Raw genomic sequence first — 22,645 nt, forward strand, 5'->3', positions numbered from 1 at the left:
AGGTAGCAGTGTGATCTGCAGCAATCCCAGGAGCAGCACTAATGTTACTAGAAATAAAGTGTTCTAAGGATATTATCAAGACAATTTCTGCAGAGACAATTAATATCCTTCAGCACACCTGCTCATATAACAGGGAAAATCATGTACAGATTGAGAAAAAAACTGCTACAATGAGTTTAACACCATTGTGTTAATTGATTATTCTGTTTGAGGGGAAATGGTGCCTGTTATCTGTCATGCCAGGAGATGAGACCTTAGCAATGGAAAATGCAGAATTTTCCCCATTTGTTATGGGTCAAGGACAACTTTATTGCCCATGGAAGGTCAAGGTGGATGTGGAAGTGTTCCCTAGGATGTTTCCCAGCAGACGAAAGGGCAACCAGAGGAACATGGCCACACTTTGTTACCTACAGCAAGGAAGTGTGAATAGAAAACAGAGTATATGTGCCTCATATTAGCCACAATGTGAAGGACAACTGACTTGTTTAGGAGGAGAGAGAAAGTGCATGAAAATTCCCCAGTATCATGCAGGGCCCTGACAAAATTTGATCCTTGGGAGGCAAGTGGAGGTGATGACGCTGCTTGAATATAGATGAAACACACTCCTCCTCCCTGGAACCTTGCTGAAGGAATTGTCCCTCTCATTTCTTCTACCATTGTAATATCACAAAACTGAGTGAGTAGGAGGTTTCCCAGATTACCGAGGGTTTCACTCCAAGAAAAACAGATCAGATGGTTGGTTGGTTGGTTGGTTGGTTGATTGGTTGGGGATTTTTAATGGCATTTTAAACCAAACCAAACAACTTGGTCCATGGTTAGCATTCACTGATCTTCCTGGCTTAAATGGCTGCTTTGGGGAGTAGCTCGGCAGAGCTTTGTCTGTAAGCCCCTTAAAGAGCAAGTCCGAGTGGGACCTTTTTTACAGCCCATCACCACTCTGAATATATGGACTAAAGTGTGTAAAAAAAAAGGGTATAAAGCTAACTGTCCACATTTCCACTTTCCTCCACGAAAAAACCATTTGACACTGATCAAGTAAATTGCTGGTTTTCAGTCTTATGCATTTTATTATTTTTAGATGAACACAGCACAAGAGGTACGTGTTTGTTTCTGTTTTGACAAGTACTAATTATCATGGCCAAGGTTAAAAGATTTAGACAACTTCCTTCCTTCTTTTCTGCAGTCAACACTATTTAAGAAAGAAAAAACAGTGACTGAAAAGAAAAATATTTTGACTAATCTTAAAGACACAAACCAATATCAAAAGTCTTGTTTAAATTTGATTTAATGAAACTCTAAGTATTTTAATAATGCTGTTTTTTAAATCAGAAAATCCAGCATTTAAAATTGTTCTTCCATAGTGAAAAAGTATATGCAGGAAGCAACTGGGCTTCACAAAAAGAGATACTGTACATAATGTGAAGATCCTTCTTTTCTTTCCAAACTCAGTCATTTTATACAAAATCAGAATCAAATTTCACCAGTTCCAGGAAGTATTTCAGAGATCCTTCCATATTCCAACTTATTACCACAAGATGCCTCAAGGCAATCCTTTCCTCTTTACTATATCCTGTAACTGTCTTGAAGCATGCAGAAACTGAATTGCTGTAAAACTGCATTACCCTGTCATGGGCTTGAAATCCTTAGGAAAATTGTGATAGCTTTACACCTTAAATTATTTAAAGTATTTAAAGTTTAAAAGATTTTTTTTTTACAATATAAAGAAATCCCATACCAAATTGCTCATAAAACTGTGACAACGACTATAAAAAGTCAGCATTAACAAACAATTAGTATATACACACACAATTATATATACATGACTTATGTCTCATTTAAAGATAAGGAAATTCTGTATGTTACAACACAGACTGCTGGACTTCCAAGTGGGTTTCTTAATGTAGTTCAGTGTCTTCAGGGAGTTCTCTAAAACACACATACACTATAATAGGACAGCCAATACCTATAACTAAGGGTGGGTTAAAATTAATTGCTTGACACCTGAACCAAACTGACTGAACAGTGATGCAAATCCTTCCGTGTTCCACTGCGCTGCAGTGAGCTATACTCCTGCCAGAATCCATAAAATATGGTCTTAACACTGAATATGGAACCACGAATCTTGACTCTCTTGACCCTTCCCCAGCACATTTTTTCCTCAATTCTCTTCCCATCCATTCGTATCCCCAGCAGACAGCATAAATTGGATTAGCATACAGAAGCTCATAAAAAGCCCCAACACACCCCACAAAAACAGCCCCCCCCGCCAAAAAAATTCAAATTAAACAAACAATAAAAAAACCCCTCCACATGCTGCTTTGAGTGCAGCTGAATTTTCCTGCCTGACTCTCTGGGCTTATTGATCAGAGGCTTGAACTTTTCACCCCTTTAGCAGCACAGGCTTTCTGATGGCCGCAGTGCGAGGCTCGCCCGCCCGCAGAGGCTTCTGCTGGCGGCTGTGATAACAAGTGACATTAATCATGTCGCTCCCTCCCCATTAACGCTTGCGTGCTCACAAGGCTACTGTGATCACACAGCCTTTTTTTGGCTGGCAATAATGCAATCAATCTGATTTATACGGGCAGCGCGGCATTCAGCGCTCCTGCGGGCCGCTGACCCGCCGAGTGCGGCTTCACCTCGGGGCGGGCAGGGCACACACCTCCGGGAGTCCGGGAGCAGCGGTGTCCCGGTGTCCCTGCGGCACACGGCCACTCGGACAGCTCGTGGCCTGAAACCAGGGAGGCTGAGTCAGCCCAATGAGCCGCACTTAGCCACTGTGCTGGCCACAGAAACAGCAACTACCCAGAAAGTTGCTTGGTGCTGTGAAAAACGCCAATCACCTGTTTTTAACATTTTTTAAAGTTTGATAGTAATAAAATGGTTATAAAAATAGTCATATAATTAGAGTAATAAAATTTGAACAATTGAGATTAGATTTTAAATTAAAGTGGGAGCCACCAAGCCGGGGGACCGGCAAAAAGAAACACTGCAGGAAGGCGGAAAAGCCGGAACTTTTGTGCATGCTTTGTGTGAAATAGAGGCCGTGCGGAAGGAGCGGAGGGACAGCCATCCCAGGCCGGGTCGCACCCCGCGGCTCTTGTGCCGTGCCCGCCGTGCGGAGCGGAGCCGAGCGGCCCCGGGCCCGGCAGTGCGGCCGCCGGGCTCAGCCTGCAGGGCTCAGCCTGCAGGGCTCAGCCTGCAGGGCTGCTCGGAGTCACGGAACGGCTTGGGGTGGAAGGGACGGCAAAGCTCGTCCAGTTCCATCCCCTCTAGTACACCTTCCACTAGACCAGCTCGCTCAAAGCTCTGTCCAGCCTGGCTTTCAACACTTCCAGGGACAGGGCGTCCACAGCTTCTCTGGGCAACCTGTTCCATCACAGTAAAGAATTTAATATTAATGTCTAACCCAACCCTACGCTCTTTCAGTTTGAAGCCGTTGTCCTGTCACTCCAGGCTCTTGGAAAAGGTTCTCTCCAGCTCTGAACCACCGCCGAGCTTAAACCACCGCGCACTCGGCACATGCACGCCCAGCCCCTGTGGGGGCCGTGTCCCATCCGTGCCGGGGCTGCTCAGAGCCCGCGGGGACCGAGAGCCCCGAGCGGCCACCGGCGCTGGGCAGGGCACCCGCGACAGCGGCCACCGCGGCCCCGCCGCCGCCACAGCGGAAGCGGCTGCGCCGCCGGAGCCGGCGGACGTGACCTCACGGCACGGCCCCTTCCCGGCCCTCCTCGCCGCGTCTGGCAGCTCCCGGTCGGCGGCAGAGGAGGAGGAGGAGGAGGAGGAAGGCGGGCGGATCCGGGATGCTGCCGGCGCAGCTCGGGCGCGCGCCGCGGCACCTGCTGGTGTGCGAGCGCGGCCACGCGCGCCACCCGCGCTCGCGGCACGCGGCGCACGTGCGGGACCACGCCTACAGCTGCCGCGTGAGTGGCGCGAGCGCGGGCCCCGGGCCTCGGCGGGACCCCCTCAGGGAGACGGGGAAGGGAAGAGGGAAGGGAAGGGAAGAGGGAAGGGAAGAGGGAAGAGAAGGGAAGGATCGGAGCTGCCCACGCCGCCCGTCCCGGGGGTTCTGCCCGTCAGGCGTTCCAGGGGCCCGGTGCCGGTGCCCCGCTCGGGTGTTCTGTGGGGGCTCCTCCGTCCTTGGCAGAGGATGCGCGCCTCGTTTTTGGGGAGGAAAAAAAAAAAAAAAAAAAAAACCAGAGGATGCGCGCCTCATTTTTGGGGAGGGAAAAAAAAAAAAAAAAAAAAAAAAAGCAATTTAGCCCCTTTGCGTTTGTGGTCTCGCGCAGCGTGGGAGAAACAAACTCTTTTCCTTCCTCCAGGAGCAGTGAGGTGATGGTGCCGATTTTAGGAGCTCTCTGAACACAGGCGCAGGGTCCGGTTTAGAAAGGAGACACCGTTTATTCCACGCAGGGTGCAAGGCGGGGTTTCCGCAAGTCAAGCACACCACCTATCAAACCTTTTCACTATTTATACATTTTAGCGAACAAAGGAATTAGTAGTCTATCTTCTGTTAATGAGTCTCCCATGCTAATTAATCGTCATGCTCAGTCTTTCTCTGCTTAGGAGTCAGGGGGTTTCTGGGGTCGCTGGCCGTGTTCTCCACCTGCCAGAATTGCCTTTTATCCACTCAGAGCTGATTCAGCAGAGTTGCTGGGTTTATTAAGTTTCTTACTTATTTTGGGAGTTCTGCCGAATGTCTTTGTGGCCTGTAAATTCTGCGTTCTTTCTGCCCACTATCAGTGGTACATCCTTCTCCCCGAGCTTTGTTAACCTCACCCTAGGTGTGAGATCACTGAAACATGTCCAGCCCTAAACGTTAACAAAGAGACCTGGACTTCACTTAGGGCTTGTTAGCTGTGCTCTTGTTTCATGGATTAAATCTCCCTTCTTGTTGATTAGGCTTGAAAGTGTACAAGTGCCAAACATCAAAAAACATCCTTAAGAAAATTTGTAGATATTCCACATTTTGCAGCAATCAGGCAGGACCCTGTTTCATAACCCCCTTCTCATACCCTGTAGCTCTCTGGGCTAATTGTTCATTGCTTCTGACTTCTGAGACGTTTTTAGCAGCTAATCAGAAAGCTTTCTACCAGTGTGGAAGGCAGCTCGTTTGTCAGTCCTCACTTCTCTTGAACAGGTGTGCCAAGGGAAATAAATACACACCTGTTCTCCAAGAGCTTTGGGAAAGAAGTGTTTTTGGGGGATGGAAGGAGACAGACAGCTTCATACTTGCCCATCTATTGCTTGCCAGATATTACCTTGTTTCCCTGGTCTGCCAGACTTCAGGGTTCTCTTGGTCTATGGAACATGTACAGGGAAGGTTTTAAGTGAAAGGTAAATTGAAGATTTTACTTTGGTCTTTGCTTTCCACTAAGATTACAGAAATACTTAGCCTATAATTTTAGTTACAGCTACTTCATCAAGTACTCCAGCAAAGGCTGAAGGAGGTGTCCCAGTGTGACATCAAGCTAAATGTATAATGATGTGAAATGAGATCTTCTGTTAACTCATGCTGTGTAAGATCATGTCTTTACATAATACATCAAATGCTATTGTATAGAAATAAAAAAAAAGAAAGAAAAAAACCCCCAAACCAAACTAAACCAGAACAAAACAAAAAAAACCCTCAAACCACCAAATAATGTATTTAGTGTACCTAGAGACTATGAAAATTGATACATTTTGAAGACAGTAGCCTGATACTCCTTCTTTTCCATCTAAATTTTGACGTAATATACTGATACATCTTTGGAAAGTAGAGGTTTTCTTTTGTATTTCTTGTTGTTTTGTTTGGTTGGGGTTTTTTCAGAACAGGTTTTAGGATAGGTTTGACATTACAAATATGTTCCTAATAGGTGTCTTTTTTGATCCCGGAATGTGGCATGCTACCTGAGGTGCTGAAAAGCACAATTGCAGATATTGGAGAGTACTACCTGGTGAGGAATTTACCCATTCATGAATTGGTCGCTCATGAATTCATTGATGCTTTCGTGAAGAAAGGTAAGGAGGAAATCAGAACTGATCAAATGCAGTCATCATGTACTTTATTATAGCACAGTAAAATTTTTGATAGTCTTATTCTTATTTATTCTGAAAAGTGTTTTAAAGGAAGGAAAGGAAAAGTACTAAGCAAATTCTGCATGCTTATATGCTTTTTTCTGCTCTGTCATGTGTGACGCTTGTTTACACCCACTGGGTCCAAAACTCCTGTGATTCTTCCTCATAAATTTCTCTCTATTCCACCTCAATTCTGAAAGCCAGCTATCAAGAGGGCTTCCATGTATCCTCACACCTGTTTCTTCTACACCTCACTTTTATGCAGATTCTTGTAGAAATCTTCCTTCTCCCTTTTTTGTTCATAATTCAACACAGAGCTGTCCTGAGCTGTGCTCCACAGCAGGCAAGAGAAAAATATGCTTCCTTATTTTTTATATTTCACTAAGAGAGCTGTGACAGCTCATCCTTTCCCAGTAAGAGCAAAGAGGATGCAAAGAAAGATACAGCGTCTGCCCAGCCACCTTGTCTTTGGGTGAATGAGTAATAAAAATGTCTGGGAAAAAAATTGAGTTTTTCATTTGATGACTGGAGAGAGTCACAGGTGGAAGAAAGAAAATGTTTTCATATCAGGGCATATTATTAACATTTTCCCTATTATAGGTCCTTTAGAATATTGTCAGAACTGGGTTTATAAAAATAATAACAATGCCATTTTGCTTGAGAAGGTGGAAGAAAGTTAGTCGATGAAAACATGAGAGTGATTCAGATGGTGTTTGTCATGTTTGGTTGTCTTGAAGTGAGTTGTTTATCTTGTCATGTCTGACTTTACAGACTGTAATCTCATGTTTTTCTGCTTTACTGTTAAAGGTTCATGCTACGCACTTACCTATAAGACAAAAATTGATCAAGATAATACTGCAGCTCTGCTACCAAATGGTATGGGGGATTTGTTTTGGTCTCAGCGTCAATTGTGGTCTGGGTTGTTTTTTTTAATTTGGAATGATGTAAACTGGATAATAATGCTTACTGTGCTTGCCAACTTTGTTAGAAATACATGTGAATTGCAAAAATACTAATTTTAACTTTTTTCATTCAAGCTGTTAAATTTTTTATCTCATCTAAAGGAAATTAAAAACCAATAAAAATCAGCTTTGTTTATGCATAGTCACATTGTCACTGCTTCAACCATAATTGCAATTGCTACATAATTGCTTTGCGATCTTGACAAAAATTGCAATCTTTGTAAAAACATTGCATTCCAACTTTCTGTTTCCTACTGGTCTTTAAGACATAATATGTACCAAAAATTAAAGTTAGCAGCACTGCTTAGGAGCACTTTTAAAATATTAAGTGTTTATTCTCATGAGACCCCACCTTGAGTACTTCATTCAACTTTGGGTCCCCAGCACAGGAAGGACACAGACCTGCTGGAACAAGTCCAGAGGAGGTCACAAAGATGCTCACAGAGCTGGATCACCTCTCCTATGAGGAAAGGCTAAGAGAGTTGGGTTTGTTTAGCTTGGACAAGGATCTGGTGAGAATCAGAGTGCCTGCCTGTACCTAAAGGGGGCCTGAAAGCAAACCACAGAGGAAATTTTTAACAGGTCATGTAGTAGTAGGATGTGGGGAATGGATTCAAGCTGGAGAAGGGTAGGTTTAGACTGGATATTAGGAAAAAAGTCCTTACTGTGAGGGTGGTGAGGCCCTGGAACAAGTTGCCCATAGAAATTGTGGTGCCCCATCCCTGGAAGTGTTCAAGACCAGGCTGTATGGGGCTTTGAGCAGCCTGGTCCTGAGCAACCTGGAAGGTGTGTCTGCCCGTGGTAGAGGGGATGGAATTGGATGATCTTTACTGTCCCTTCCAACCCAACCCAAAGTTTGATGATTCTGTGACGATTCTGTGATTCCCTGAGAACTTTGTAACATGTTAAAAGTGTATTTCAAATGCACCAAGTTTTATGAGAAGACATCTTCTCATAAATCTCAGGGACATCTCAGGTGAGGAAATGAAGCTATTTTGAGCTCCAATTACATTGTCTTCTTTCTGTGTTACAGTGTATAAGATATAATAGAAATACAAACTGGTCTACCTGCCCTCCAGCCTAAGAAGCTGTAATATGTCAGGTGCCCATGGAGGCATGAGCAAATTCAGATTGTTCAGAAAAAATGAAGCTATTTTGAGCTTCAATTACATTGTCTTCTTTCTGTGTTATGTAACAGTGTATAAGATATAATAGAAATACAAACTGGTCTACCTGCCCTCCAGCCTAAGAAGCTGTAATATGTCAGGTGCCCATGGAGGCATGAGCAAATTCAGATTGTTCAGAAGAATTCTTTTATATGTTAGCACAGTCCTGACAAAACAGGTACTTGATAGCGATGGAGTTTGTGTGATACAAGTGTTACAAGCTGTGCACAATTATCGCAGGAGCAGTGTTACAGTTCTTGGTGATGTCACTGTCTGAACTCTTCCTCTGCAGTCTTATTCGTTTGTGTTCTGTGCTGTGCTGTTATTTGTGCAGTAGAACCCAAGGACTGTGTTAGAGACAGAGCTGTTGTGTGAAGCTCCGTACCAAGCAGCAGCAGCCAGATCTAGTTTATGAGCACAGAAGCAGAGTTGTTCCAGCATGCTCATCATGTTCCATCAGCTCATCGCTAGCAGGCGTAGTTTACTCAGAGTGAGTAGTCCCACTGGACTTGGAGGAACTGCTTTTGTTTATTTAGTTGAGCAGTGCATGTTGAGCATGAATGTTTACTAAATCAGGCCCTTGTGCAATGTAGTGCTCAGCTAATGACACAGCAAGTGCTAGAGGATGAGTGGAGGAAAGATGGAGACAATGAACTGAGTAGTACAGTAAAAAAGCTATGATTATCTCAGGAATAATATTATGCTTTTCTTACTCTAGCTCACAAGACCTCTTTGATAAAAAAAAGAATAATTGAGTTATAACCTTTTTTATTTAAGGATTAATCTGGTAACACATTTAACTGGAACTAGGGAGTCCGCATTACATTAGTAATACCATTGATCCAAAGCTAACGTTGTAAAAGGTGTACAGTTCTCAAAAAACTTCAAAGGGAACCAAGTAGAAGATTATTTCTATTAAAATTTGGTTTGTTCATAGGTAAACTGATTCTGTCAGTGGATAAGGATACTTATGAAGAACTTGGGCTGCAAGGTCGCCCTTCTCGATATTCAGGCAAAAAAGTAATGCGATATGGTAAGTATTTATGTAAACAGGGCTTATTTAAGAAGCACCTTGTTTGGCTGTTGAAACTTCCCTTTCATTACAATTAGTTGTTGTCTAGGTTATATTTTTCCAGATGCAGATACAAGGACTGCCTGAAGAGAGAAACTACTTTTTCTTCAAGTAGTAAAGCAGCTTTAAGGACACAAATACATCACCTTTTCAGTACTCTATAAAATTTTTAATTTCAAGGGTTCTCATTGTGTTGTTTCTACTGGAGTGATGTAGTACTTAAGAATTTTTGCATACACTGCACGGTGTCTATACCTTCTGATTTAAGTTGGATATAAGTCAAGCTCCTTTTAAACTGGTTAAGGAGGTGTTTAAAATGTGTGCACTGTACAAAATCAATGAAGAGCCTCACCCAAGGCTACGTGCTTGAAAGACAGAATTGTTCTATGTTTCACACATCTAAAATGGTAATCTCTATGTACCAAGTGCTTGAAAAACATAATTTTTTAACAGCTGCAGAGTGAATTTTATTAATTTGTCTTTTTAGGACATTAAAAAAACCCAAACACAAACACTGTGCTGTCACAAATGTATTGGAACTTGTGGCAGTTTATAGGTGTAGTTACAAAAAACTTTAGGAGGGGAAAGTTGTTATCTCTAGTAAGTATTGTGGCAAAATGGGACATCATTTTACCATTCTGGTCATGAAAATGTATCATCATCATGTTTCCATTCGAGAAATGAATATAACTTACGCATTAACAATTCACCTAAGAAAAAACAACCTGTTGAAAAAGTGTCATTGCTGTATACATGACTTTTGTTATTACAAATTCTAGTTGTTTGTTTGTTGTTTTTTTTTTTACTGCTAATAGCATGCCTAATTACCAAGATACTTTTAAGGCACTGTTAAGTGACTTCTGTCAGTGCCATTTCAAGAGAAATCTGTCCCTCTAGTCACGAGGAAGCAGTTCCAGATTATATCAAAATAAGGACAGCAGGAGATGAATATTTATTTACATAATGGGGAGTCATATTTACATAATCAAATACTTTGTAAAGATTCTGTAGATGTAAAGAGGAAGTTTAATGTTCTTTGGTTTCTTTGTGCTTTTCTAATTTAATAATAAATTTTATTTTAATTGGGTACCAATAGCTATTGTGTATTTTTTGCAGTTATCACTATTCATTTGACTGATGCTGACTTTCACCCTGAGAGCAAGAAACATAACAGAGTGCTTTGGGCCTTGAAAGAAAAGAAACCTTTAGAATTTGACTTCCTACTGGCTTGGTATAATACAGGTAAATAAGAACTAAAAGTAAAACTAAAATGCAGCTGACATGAAGTCCAAATATTTTTAGTTTACTGGTTTTTTTCTAGTGATTGTCCAAATGCATTTTCAGTGGAGAGAAAAGTTAGATTGAAATGTGTATGGGTGAGATTTTTTGTTTGTTTTGTTTATTTGTTTGGGGTGGGGAGGGTGTTACTTCCTGTGCACAGAACATCTCAGTTCAGGAGCACAAAGTGATTCATAGGAGATAGATTAGTTGCTTCATTTCCTTTCTCTATGTTGCACAGGCTTTCTGGCAAAACTTTGCCTGTTTGATGGTGCTGCCTCTTCTTTATAAATTTGTGACATACGTAACCATTATCAATACTCTTTTTTTGGTTTGTATTTTTTTTATTAATACACATAAGTTATGTATCTAGTTACATACTTAGGATGGGGAGCTCTGATTTCCTCAGTAGTTACAGGACATGTACAGATTCCCTGTTTACATCATGTGCCATGTGCCCAGATACACAGACTGCTGTTTGATCACTATTCTCAAGCACTTGTTTGAGGTTGGAGCCAAGTAAAAGGTTGCTATAAGAAATTGTACTGTTTCAAGTGATCTTCTACTATTTGTTTATCTACTGTTTTCTAAGTACACTATTTTTTCTTCTGGCCTTAAGTATGTTTCCTCCTCTGAGGGAAACTTTTTAAGTCCCCAGTTGTTTTTATTACCTCAGAACAGGCTGTATGTAGGGTTATGTAGTATTTGCATAGAACTCAAGAAAACTGCAAGTGTCTGTACTGAAAAACATGGTTTTCTTCATCACAGATATGTAGCTTTTGGTGTTGTTTTGCTTTGAGTCTCCACACTAGGGAGAAAGGATATTAGAAAGGTCCCTGAGAATGCTTTCCCATCTCCTCTTTATATTGTTAATTTTTTCTGGCTCTTTAAGGCCAAGTGTGAAAAGGAGTTAACTCATCTGAGAAATGGAAGCTGTTTACAGGCTCCTTTAGGAGTGTCCCATGTTTCACTTTATTCCTTCATGCTTCCCCTCCCCCTTTCTAAGTACTAATCATATGACAAGGATGCTTCCTTGTTTGTCATACAGAAATTGTTTAAAGGTTTGCAATTCCCGTCCTTGTAATCTTCAGGAAAGTGTCACAGTGAAGGCTGTTGCTACCATAAATGGTGACATAAATCCAACTGAGGTGGCAGATCTTCACGCTCAGCTTGCTTGGATTTATTGACTCTGGACAGAGAGCAAAATGCCTCTAGGGCCACTATTTGTCAGATGTTTGCTGCTGACCGTGCTAACAGCATTCAGGAAGAATAGCATTTTTTTCCTCACTTTCTTACATCCCCAAAACAGGTCAGGTCAATCATTTCCTGAATATGGAGTTAAATCTGAATGCCTTTCTGTGCTAGAATCTTGTGCTCATAACACACAAAAGACTATTAGTTCCTTAGTGAACTGACAAAAATAAAACTTTTATAGGTTTTTATTAATAGATATGAGACATTGTGTAGATTCTGCTGGAAGGGAAAAAGTGGGCTGTGTTTTGTCGAGAGAATCTGTGTCCTCTGTGAAAATTCTGCTTTCAGCCTTCCTGCTGATATCTGGTGTTTCTTGCTATGGCCAGCACTGCAGGATTTTTGGTTTTCATACTCAGTTTTCCCACACTGTGGTTTTGGTGCCAAGAACAGGAAAAGGGAATATGGAGCGTCTCATGTCTTTAATGACAAAGGCAATACAATCTTTTTTCTATTGTTGTAATTTCTATCACAATTTTACGTGTTTATTGGATGAAATTCAGTGGTTTCTGAAGAGCTTCGATGATGTGCCTGGTTCCTGTTAACACAGAAAGCTGTGCTGTAGCTAGAGGAATTGTTCTGTTAGGATCTGACTGTAGTCTTTGAGATTTCCTGCATTTAGGGCTATATCTGAGGCTCCCACATGCAGCAGACATGTAAAATGTATGATTTTCTATATTTTACTAGGAATTCTAGGGCAAAATGATACATTATTTGAACCTGTTAGGCTAACAAATGCCAATAGAATGTAAGGAAGATCATCTCTTCTGGCACTTTTCAGACTTAAATATATCTATATGAAAATACCAAATTAAGAAGAATTCAATGGTTGCCTGTCTTTGTCACTGTGTCCTTTGGAACAACCTTTTTTTGAAGAATGACTAAAAAAATGAGCTTAACTCTCCTTTTTCTACTCCCCCCCACATGATTTTCCTTGATGATGTAAATATGATTGATAGACTTTAGGCAGTCCATGTTTTCTGGTAGGAAATTTTAGATACGGTTTTCCACTGTGAACTCTACCCTATTCTTGAATTTCTGCTGTTTACACATGCCTTTTCTATGGTATTTGGATGTTGTTCTGCACTTCAGACTTTTCATGAGTAAGGCATTATTTCTTGGTCTCCTAGACACCCATTGTTGCTTTTTGAAAATAGCACACTTTATCTGGGATTTGAGATTTCGGAGAATTTATTCCATGTCAATTACCTTCCTGCTTCAAAAGCAAGTTGGTAATATGTCTGAATTTAAAATATGCCTGCTTAAGTTAGTTTCTTAGTCTAGGTACCTGCTGTTTTGGGTCTCTTACTAGTGCTGTCCCACAAGTCCATCAAGGTACATTTAATTCTTACAGCCATACTGCATTGAAGAGGTATCGGGGAGAGGAGAGCAGGGGTGAGTTTATTCTTCTAGTAAAGCGACATTGGTGATGTATTTTGATTTCTTTACCCTCTCTTCTTTCTTCTCTCTTCAGTTCTTATACTCCAGATTATTTTGGAATTTCTCTTGGCATCATTGATAAATCTGTTCTTAAACCTCTAATCACATGTTCACTTTTCCATTATTCAGGGAAAATGCTGTTCTGATGACATCCCTGCTTCATTTTATCTGTTCCTTTTCAGGAACACTCTTGAGTTCATCCTTTTAACAAGCTCATTTTATTACTCATGCAGTTAATTCTGCTTGAATTTTCTATTGGCAAATCTACACTTTGTAGTTAGATAGCAAATTTACTGAGCTGTATTAAGTTGCTATATCTTGCACTAAGTTTTATTTCCAAGAAGATAAGGAAGCTGAAGATTTTAAGGTTCTGCCATGGATTGAAAGCACACAAGCAGTTTCACACTGCATTTTTTTGTTTATATACAAATGTTTCACATATTCACTGCTTCTTTTGTTTAGTAGTTTCGTAACAGCTGTTTGTGGTACTGTGTTGTTAAGGTGCAGAGGGATCAACATTGATGTCATACTTTTCAAAAAACCAAATACAGGCCCTGAAGCCAAAAATAACATTCAGCACCTTAAGGGACTTGCAGTGTCCAGTGTTACAAAGTAATGATCTGCAAGGAAAACCAGAGGAGTCCTGCAGTACAGAGGAGCTCTTTGAATGGCTGGGTGCTGTCTTGAATCAAGTTAGCTTGTAAGTATTTGAATTTGTTTGATCTTTGAAAATGTTTTAAGTAAGGAAAGCCACAATTTATTTTAAGAAATAATTGAATAAAAATTAAGACAGACACTGTTTTGTAAGTGAGAGTCTTTTGTGCAGTTAAATGTTTATGTCAGTCTTGAATGGCTTCATTGGTGTTTTAGGGTACCCATATGTACTGGATTGGGCTGGGATAGAGTTAATTTTCTTTGCAGTAACTGGTGTGGTGCTGTGCTTTGTATCTGTGAACTAAGTGTTGGCAACAGGGGTTATTTTAGCTACTGATGGGTAGGGCTTGCTCAGTCTGAAGGCCTCTTTCTGTCTCTCCTATGGCCCGGCCTGTGAGGAGGCTGCGGGATAGGCAGGAGGCTGGGAGAGAACCCAGCCAGGACAGCAGACCCCAGCTGAGCAGAGGGATGTCCCACACCATGGGATGTGGTGACACACTCAGCAGCAAAAGCTGGGGCGAGGATGGGTGGGAAATGTTCCGAGTTCCAGTGTTTGTCTTCCCAAGTCAGTTAGAAGCTCATTCCTGGGGATGACTGCACATCTGCCTGCCCTTGGGAAGTACTAAATTAATTCCTTTGCATGCTTTGCTTTCATGTGGAACTTTTCCTCTGCTTATTAAATTGTCTTTATCTCAACCCATGCATTTTCTCCCATTACCCTTTTGGTTCCAGGTGGGAGTGAGTGAAGGAGCAGCTGTGTGGTGTTTGGGTGCTTACAGGGTTAACCCACAGCACCATGAGATCTTTTGTATTGGCTGCTTGGTCATTGGTTACTTGGCATTAATTTAGATGATATACATGGATCCTACTTGTTTGGTACAAGTTCTGACTACTAAGACATCCTGTAGAATATTTAAAGCATATTTATTTCAGTTACTTCATTGTTTTTTCTTCCAGAGACAACAAATCCTCCAGCTTCTTGTCAACCTATTGCTGCCCTGAGCCCAACACAGTGGTGGAAAAAGCTTTTTTGTGCACAATCACAGGTTTTATAATTCCTGAGAAGATTATTCAGTTATTGGAGCAGCTGTGGTAAGGATTGACAGGAGCACATTACTATAGCACTTGTACTCAAATACTTCTTATTTGAAATCACATTTGAATACCTTTCAGTTGGAAAGAAATAGCAAAATACATAAATGTAGACTTTTGTTTTAATTAGGAAATGAGCTGGAAGCTTGATGTCAGTGTAAAATGTAACAGACAATTTTGAATGCCTTGAATTTGAAAAAGCCTCCCCTGTGTTGTAGTAATGACTTTGGTTTTTATCTGAATTTCTAAGAAACTGACTGTATGGTACTCCTACATTTTTAAAATGTGGAATGGATAGTATCTGGCTGTGATTATTCATAACCTATTTCCTCTCTGGTGGTAAAAGTATTTGTGTTAAGCATAGCCTTAGACTACTTTACTTCCTCCAATGTCTTTTTTCTTCCCTGATAGCAATTGTTCTCATTAAATTTTCAATTTTCTGAAAGACAGTGCAAGCTGTAGGAAAGTCAGAACTGCTACTTTACAACTTAGAACTTTTTCTAATTGCTACAACTGGCAGATTTGCCACGTATAAAACTATGATAGGAATAATAGATAGTCAATCTTACTTTTTTCCCTAATGTATTCTGAATATTTTCTTTCAAGTTTATTTATTATGGACTAAATTTTTTAACTGTTAATAAATTTTCAGTGAAGTATGTCTTTGATTGTTTTACTTTATACTGTAGACTTGAATGTGTTGCCTATTCCATTATAATCACTGATTATCTTGTCTTCTTGCTTGCAGTTGCTATTTTGGTGAACCAAAACTGGCATATTGGCTGACCTTAACTGTGCATGGCTTTGCAGACAGCCCTGTTTCCTGGAGAGAAAGTGAACATGGTTTCCACAAAGGAGGAGAGAACTTGTACAACTTTGTCATTTTTAGAAATCTGGACTACTGGCTTCACATGGCTGTAGGAGCTCATGACGATTGTCCTCCATAAAGCTATGTCCACAGAAGGAGTTCTCAAATAATCCTTTGTTACTGACAGAAAACGAATAAAATATTTTTATACAAGTAGTTATGTAACAGATTAAGTACTAAGAGTCTGTTCATGTTTTTGTTATTTGTAGCCAATGGCAGCAATGGATTTTTGTTTCTTTACTGTCATACAATGCCTTCTGAAAAACTTCACAAAACTTCCGCTTTTAGGAAAAGTTTAGTTTTTTGAGTTATTCTCAGGAATTGACTGTAGGTAGTTCTCTTTCCCAGGAGCAAATTTGGAATTTGAAAGTTAGCTTTACAGATTGTTAGCTAAAATATTTGTCAGGAAAGCTCATTTTGGGATTAAGTGTTTTATTTCTTTACATTAAAGACCTGCAAAACCTTCGTATCCCTGCTTAAGATATTTCTGCCTACATGCTAGCAAAAAAACCAAAGGTGTGGATGTGTTCTCCTTGATTTGGTAGGGGTAGGAGAATAAAGGTGAGGAGAAGGTGTGTGGCACTGGGAGGAGCACCCATTAAACCTGGAAAAAGTGAAGGCTTACTGACCTGTCCCCCTGCTTTTGCAGATCACAGTTGATTATCAGAAGTGTGTTTCTGACAGTGATGCAAAAAGTCTGCTGCTTCCTTTATTAACTGACCTGCACACCCACACGAAATCTCTTCTTTCAAGGGGAGGGTGTGGTTCTTGCTTACAGGGCAACTCATGGAGCTGAGTCCCACTGTGGTGTTATTGCAGTCATGTTTCTGGGAAGGAAGGTGTGGATGTGCCCTCACACAATGCACTTGGTGTGAAACAGGTTTACATTTTACATTAACAGTAAGTAGTAATGCTGAGAGTATAGGCAGCTATGAAGAATCCATGCTACTCCTGTTGAAATCCATGGAAAGGTGGATGGTGTTTAGGGAAGGTGGAATTTGGGGTTTGTTTTGAGGAGTGGGTACATATTAAAGTACCAATGCGGTGCTAAAATTGAAGTGGGTTACTTGTTGGAGTGAGAGATGGGTACTGGAAACTGGGGAAAAGCTGTAGTGGAAATGTCAGGGTGAGTGGCGCAGAAAAGCAGGCGGTGGGAAGCAGCTAAGCTCTATTTTTATCTGTTTATTTTCTCTTCAGTGAGGACAGTCATGCTGGTTGGTTTACCAAGTGCTATTTGTCTAGCACACCCCTCCACTAACCGTGACCCCCTTTTGCTCAAGCTGTGCTGCATGTCCTACGAACACAACTCCGATGAATCTGCAGTGCTCTAAATCATGACGTTGTCTGGTTTCTAGTAGGCTGCCAGGAGCACAAGTTACATGTACAGACACAGACTCACCCAATCACAAACTGAATAGACAATGGTACAAGAGTCTGGGAAAATTCTTGCTTTGGCACATGACTAGGGAATACTTAACATGATTGTGTTTCATTACTGTGCATCAGTGTGAAGGGCTTGAGTTGTTGACTGAAGTCTGCTTTTGAAAGTGTTGAGGCATTATGGACTTATATAAAAGAAACTAGTAACAAGAAGTATCTTCCTTTTTCCTCTTGACCAGAAGGTTGAGTTTTTACTTGAGCCTTCCTGGAAATTAAACCTGTAGCAAAAATTCTAATGTAAAGTTAAAAATCCTAAATTTTAATGAAAAATTGAAGTTTGTCGCTTCAGAGCTAGCAACTGCAGGCCCTGTGACTGTGATCATCTTTCTACCAGATTCTAGTAAAACCTTTTCCTCAACAGTGTGAACGGGCATAAAACCAATGTGTATTGCTTGAGGGGAAAAAAACCACCAAGAAGTAAATCTTGTATGGGTGGGGTTGCTTCACATAGTGGTTCCAGTAGCAGCTGTGGGACTTGACTGAAGTGGCAGCAGTAGGACCAGGTGAAGTGGTTTTTCTAATGAAAATCAGGTGAAGTGATTTTTCTAACGGTTGCAAGAGCAGGTTGGGCTCCTTGGTGGAGAAGGAGCTGCGGAAGTGCTGGTGGGTGCCCAGCAACTGCCTCTGTGAGACCGTTCTGGAAGGCAAGCTGAGAAAAAGGCTTTCAGCTCCCAGTTCTCTTTAGCATGTGAGTATTAAGGTTAATTTTTTTTTTTTTGGTGGATATTTAAGGAAATCTCAACAGATTGGTCTGTAGTTACCTTCCCCTTCGTGTACACAGGCAATGGACTGCAAGCATTTCTCAAAGCTGTGTTGTGATGGCTGTGCTGCATCCTACAGTCTGGAGTTGTCTGCTGATGGTGGCTTCAAATGGCTTTTCCAGCTAGGGAAGGGATTAAAATACTGTCTGTGAATCCTGTAACTTGAGATGCTGGGCTGGTTTCTAGCTTTCTCCTGTTTTCTTTAAACAGGTATAAAGTAAAATTGAAAAAACTTGTGCTGTTAATAGGCACTGCAGTTGGTCTAATCTTAGGCTCTTTGAGGTGATACTGTGCTAACCAGATCCATGCTTCCCAACAAGGTCCAGTGATGCACTCACCTCTAAGAAGAGAGGCTTTCCTGTGCTTGCTGGATTTTGTAGTTGCAGAGAAGAAAAATGGGTGGAATTTATTCCTATCTTACCTCCTGAAAAAAAAAAAAAATTTACCCAAGGGAATATTTTTTCCCTGGGATGAGGTACAGCAGTCTGTCCTTTACTATCTGTATGGAGTAGTGTGTCTTTCCAGGAGACTCCCAAGCATGGAGGAGAGCCTTGCTGAGAAGAGGAATAGGAAGGCATTGCTCACATGTTTGGGGATCCTGTTAGGAGGGAAGATTTGAGACCGAGCCAGGTGGGCACTAGTTCAAGGGGGGATTGCCCAGGGCATGTGAGGTGAAAATAAAAAGTTTTTGCCTGAGAATGAAAGAAGGTTGCTGGTGATGTTCTTGCCCTTTGTGCCTGCCTGTAAGGGAGGACAGGAAAATGCAAAATGTTCTTGAGAGCTGCAAAAGTAATGGGGAGCAGCTGTGCACCAGCTGCTTCTGAGATCAAAGGCGACTAAGTGCTTACTAAAAAATTTTTTCCTCAGGGGAGTGTTTTATCTAGCATGGGGAAGGAGAGCCAAATATCTGAATGCAGAGACAAGCCTGAGGCAAGCTGGTTGTGTGAGAAGTAGAGGTTTTCTTGTCCTGGAATGCGGACAGACAGTGATAAGCCACTCCTTGAGAGCTAGGGAATTGCTCTGCTTTAACTTCAGCCTCTCTGGTAAGCTGTGCAGTCCTGCCTCTCTGCTGGTGGATGGAGAGAGAATTTTGTTGAGAAGTTACTGGGGAGTAGCAGAACCCTCTGGAAACAGGCCACAAAGACCATGTGCTTTTCCAGGCATGCTGTCTCTGACTAAGTGTTTATGGGTGTTCATGGATTGGTTGGTGTAGAACAAATAGAGGACAAACTTCCATGTTGACAGAGGAAGATGAAAGCTGAGGTAGTTGGACAACATCTGTTGCACAGAATCACTCTAAATAGAACATATCTGCCTCTTTGGCTTGCAAATGCTGCCTGAATCAGAAATCTGTCTGGAGAAATAAAGGTGTGTGTCCCATAAAGGTGTGCATCCCTTTAGGAAGAGTGGGAGACTAATGATGGTGATGGCACTACCATTGATGGTTGTGTGAGAAAAGGAATATTAGCATGAGGGACTCAGGGAAAAGTTAGAGATAAGGATATGAAAGAGAAATTTCTTTCTCAGATTCCAGAGATGCAGGGGGAAAACAGGGAGACTTGGCACGGGCAGAGTTTGGGGAATGCAGGAGAGACAAGGACCTAAGGCAGCTTGAAAGGGAGGTGACAGAGCTTAATGAAAGAGAAACATCAGCTCTCTTCTGGTTGCATCATGCTCTCATTTACTGGGAGATATCCATTTTGGAGAGGCTAGTCAATTTGTAAAGTTGGATGACTGGAAAAAAAGCCAAGTTCATATCTCATCAGCCTGGGGTTTGCATAGCAATTATGGGAGCAAGGGAGGTTTCATAAAGATGGACCATAATGTTCTTGTTGGAAGAGATTTGTGTGCTTCTATTATTCCTTGCTACAGGCTGCCTCTCTTTGGTTTATAGAGAAGTTATAGAAATGCCAAAAATTCACCACTGTCTTGAGACAGGTCAGATTCTGTAGATGTTGCTGTTAATTGCAATTAGCAGCTGGGCTGCTCACCCAATGCTGCAGAGCCACGGTGGAGTTTTGCTCATGCAGGGAGTGTCCCTGCTACAGCTACTACAAAAAGAAATTGTAAGGCACACAAAAGATATAAAGGAAAAGGATAACTTAGAGGAGTGTTTCTCTTCCCCCTCTCATGGGAAGTGCATAGCAAATCTGTGGCTGATCTGGGATTAGAATGAAGGCTTTTTGCAGCTAGTCCAGGACTCTAGCTGCTAGATTATAGTTCCTCTGATGCCATTAATTAACGATTAATGCATGCAAGTGACGCTGTCTTAATGTGGCAGCTATGCTGGAACATGCTTGAACTGTTTCTCTTAATCATTTTTATTCACAGTGTGGAGCTTAAAGACCAAAACTGGAGAATAATTGAATTAGCGGGCTATTAAATAACCACCACCTTCTGAATAGTAATAAGAACTTCAGAAATATCTACCATAAACTAAGACAACTTCTTACAAAGCAGTGGCCTCTGTTTCACCCTTGCAAGTAGCTTCCAGCACTACTGAACAGAACTTATTTTAATGCAGCTGTATACAGGAGCAAAAAGGGGGAGCTAAAGTGACTTTGAGCAGTTTTCAGCTGTCCAGAAAACACAGAGCAGGGAGCCTTGGCTAGGGCAAGTTTCTTTTATTTGGCTTTCCTAGCACAATTTAGTTATTAGAATATGGATGTGTTTGACTTGGGTAATTGAAGAATATCCTAAGCACTGGAAAAGGCTCTTCTGCGCCCTCCCCACCCCACTGTAAAATATAGATAAATATTGTTATTAATATTATTGCTGTTAATGCCTAAGGCAGATGTCCAGGTTCTATAGATGCTGACAGCCTTTCTGCATCATCTATCAGTAGTGGTACAGAGAATGTAAAGGGACTAAGTTTTATTGTGTGGTTGCAGTTGGATAACAGCACATTTATTGATTTATCAGGCAGAGAAGTATTTCTAATTTTGTCACTGTTGAAGTTTTTAGCCCTATTCAGTGCAGCCAGAAGGAGTATGCATTTTTAAAGGCTTTATTTTGTGACTCTACAGGAAGCTAATGCTATTACATGGCAATTTTCACAAGTTTTTGTAGTTTGGCATGGAATAAAATCCTTAATGAACTGGGCACTACTCTGTCATTTGGACAAAGCTAATTCCTGTTTATGAAGAGAGTTTCCTTCTTTGTTATTGATGGGAATGAAGAATTTAAGTGGTCAGCTTTTGCAGAGCAGATGCAAAACCCAGCAGTGATACATTGGTCTTTATGCCTGTTTTTTGGTCAGATACGAAATCCATCTTTACCTTTTCTGGTGTCAGAACAAGGTGTTGTAGCCCCATAAAATTATTTAAATGTGCTCACATATTTTTGAGCTTTGTGATCGTTTGGTATAATTTGCTTTCCTATAATTGACTTAAATGCCGTATTATATACTTGTGACCAATCTGACAGGAAGGTGGTGGTGTGTTCCTGGTGTCACTGACTGTTCCTGGTGTCTGTGCTGCTGTTCAGGATGGCATGACTTGCATCTCTCATGTTAAATACTTCAGAATCACAGCCTGAGACTCGTGCAACCTCTATGCCTGCACTGATCTTAGTGGTCAGTAGGAATAGCTGGCATTTAGCAATTCAGTGTATGGTTTTGCAAGCTCTATGAATTAAGTATTTAAAATTATATAAGCACCTTCAGATTATATCTGTAAAAAGCAGCAGTCTCTACAGGGTTTTGAAAACTTTAAAAAAGCAGACCATTGTGGTGTTTATTTGTGACAATTAATTTCCCAAGGCATTGACAGCCTTCAGGCTGGATACCCAGCCCCACAAAGTGCATTTCCTTTTCTTCTCAGAGCAGAGGTGCAGAAAAGTGGGTGTGCTGAGTAGTGAGCCACCTACACTGGCTGGGAGACAGCGTGAAGGATTACAGTGCTCTTTTGGCTTCTGGTGGCAGTGGAAATTTGGTGGAGGGGTTTTGGTTGTGTTTTTCAGGGTTTTTTGGTTTTTTTTTGTTTTTTTTTTTTGGAGGGGTGGGATAGGACATGAGGACAGACAGTTTGAGATAGAAAGTGAAGTGTGCCTGGTGTGCAGTGATAGAGACTCCAGGTTTTATTTGTAGCCCTGGTAACAAATTGCTGGCTGACCTTCTACAAATAGCTCAGCAGTTCTGAGCTGCTCTGGCACTTTCCTATTCAATGCAACAGCCTCAGAGATGCTCCTCGCTTTGCAAAGCACTCCGAGAGAGCCATAGGTTACCATTTAGTGTTCACAGAATTTACCTCAGAACCTGGAATTGGTGCTTGGCACATCCATTTTCCTCTGAAGACTGCTAATCAGAGCCGGGATGATTCTGGCCAGGGCTTCAGGGCAAAACAAGTCCTATCTTTACCTACCTGGAGGGTGATGTAAGTGAAGGAAGTGGGATGGGGTTTACTCTGCTTCAGGCAAGTCTGTAATGTGCTGGAAAAACATGGCTCCATTTAGTCAGCAGCATTGCAGAGAGCAGAGGGATGAAGGGTAGCTAAGGGTAACATGGAGCATTTGGGATATTTATAAAAATGTGAAATGGCTTTTCTTATTAAAAGAATGGTTGTGCATCATTAAAGGCATCAAATGCAAAGTGGGAACATGCTTTG

The 22,645-nt window shown here is 41.4% G+C and overlaps 1 protein-coding gene across 3 annotated transcripts in view; it reads left to right on the plus strand.

Annotated features, from left to right (window-relative positions):
• Positions 1–16,009, plus strand: part of RPP40 (ribonuclease P/MRP subunit p40) — a 27,791-nt gene extending 11,782 nt beyond the window's left edge. The window contains exons 1-8 of one of the 3 annotated variants that reach the window (XM_041413285.1): positions 3,734–3,920; positions 5,856–6,000; positions 6,865–6,933; positions 9,123–9,218; positions 10,374–10,499; positions 13,728–13,926; positions 14,838–14,972; positions 15,721–16,009. In XM_041413285.1, the coding sequence (XP_041269219.1) occupies positions 3,801–3,920; positions 5,856–6,000; positions 6,865–6,933; positions 9,123–9,218; positions 10,374–10,499; positions 13,728–13,926; positions 14,838–14,972; positions 15,721–15,919 (1,089 nt within the window). In that variant the 5' untranslated portion in view covers positions 3,734–3,800 and the 3' untranslated portion in view covers positions 15,920–16,009. Of the gene's footprint in view, positions 1–3,733; positions 3,921–5,855; positions 6,001–6,864; positions 6,934–9,122; positions 9,219–10,373; positions 10,500–13,727; positions 13,927–14,837; positions 14,973–15,720 lie in introns of those variants that run through there. The other 2 variants (XM_041413287.1, XM_041413286.1) reach the window with 2 other exon arrangements.
• The last annotated feature ends 6,636 nt before the right edge of the window (positions 16,010–22,645 follow it).

The sequence above is a fragment of the Onychostruthus taczanowskii genome, unplaced genomic scaffold, assembly GCF_017590055.1.
Source record: "Onychostruthus taczanowskii isolate IOZ18803 unplaced genomic scaffold, ASM1759005v1 scaffold40, whole genome shotgun sequence".
NCBI lineage: Eukaryota > Metazoa > Chordata > Aves > Passeriformes > Passeridae > Onychostruthus > Onychostruthus taczanowskii.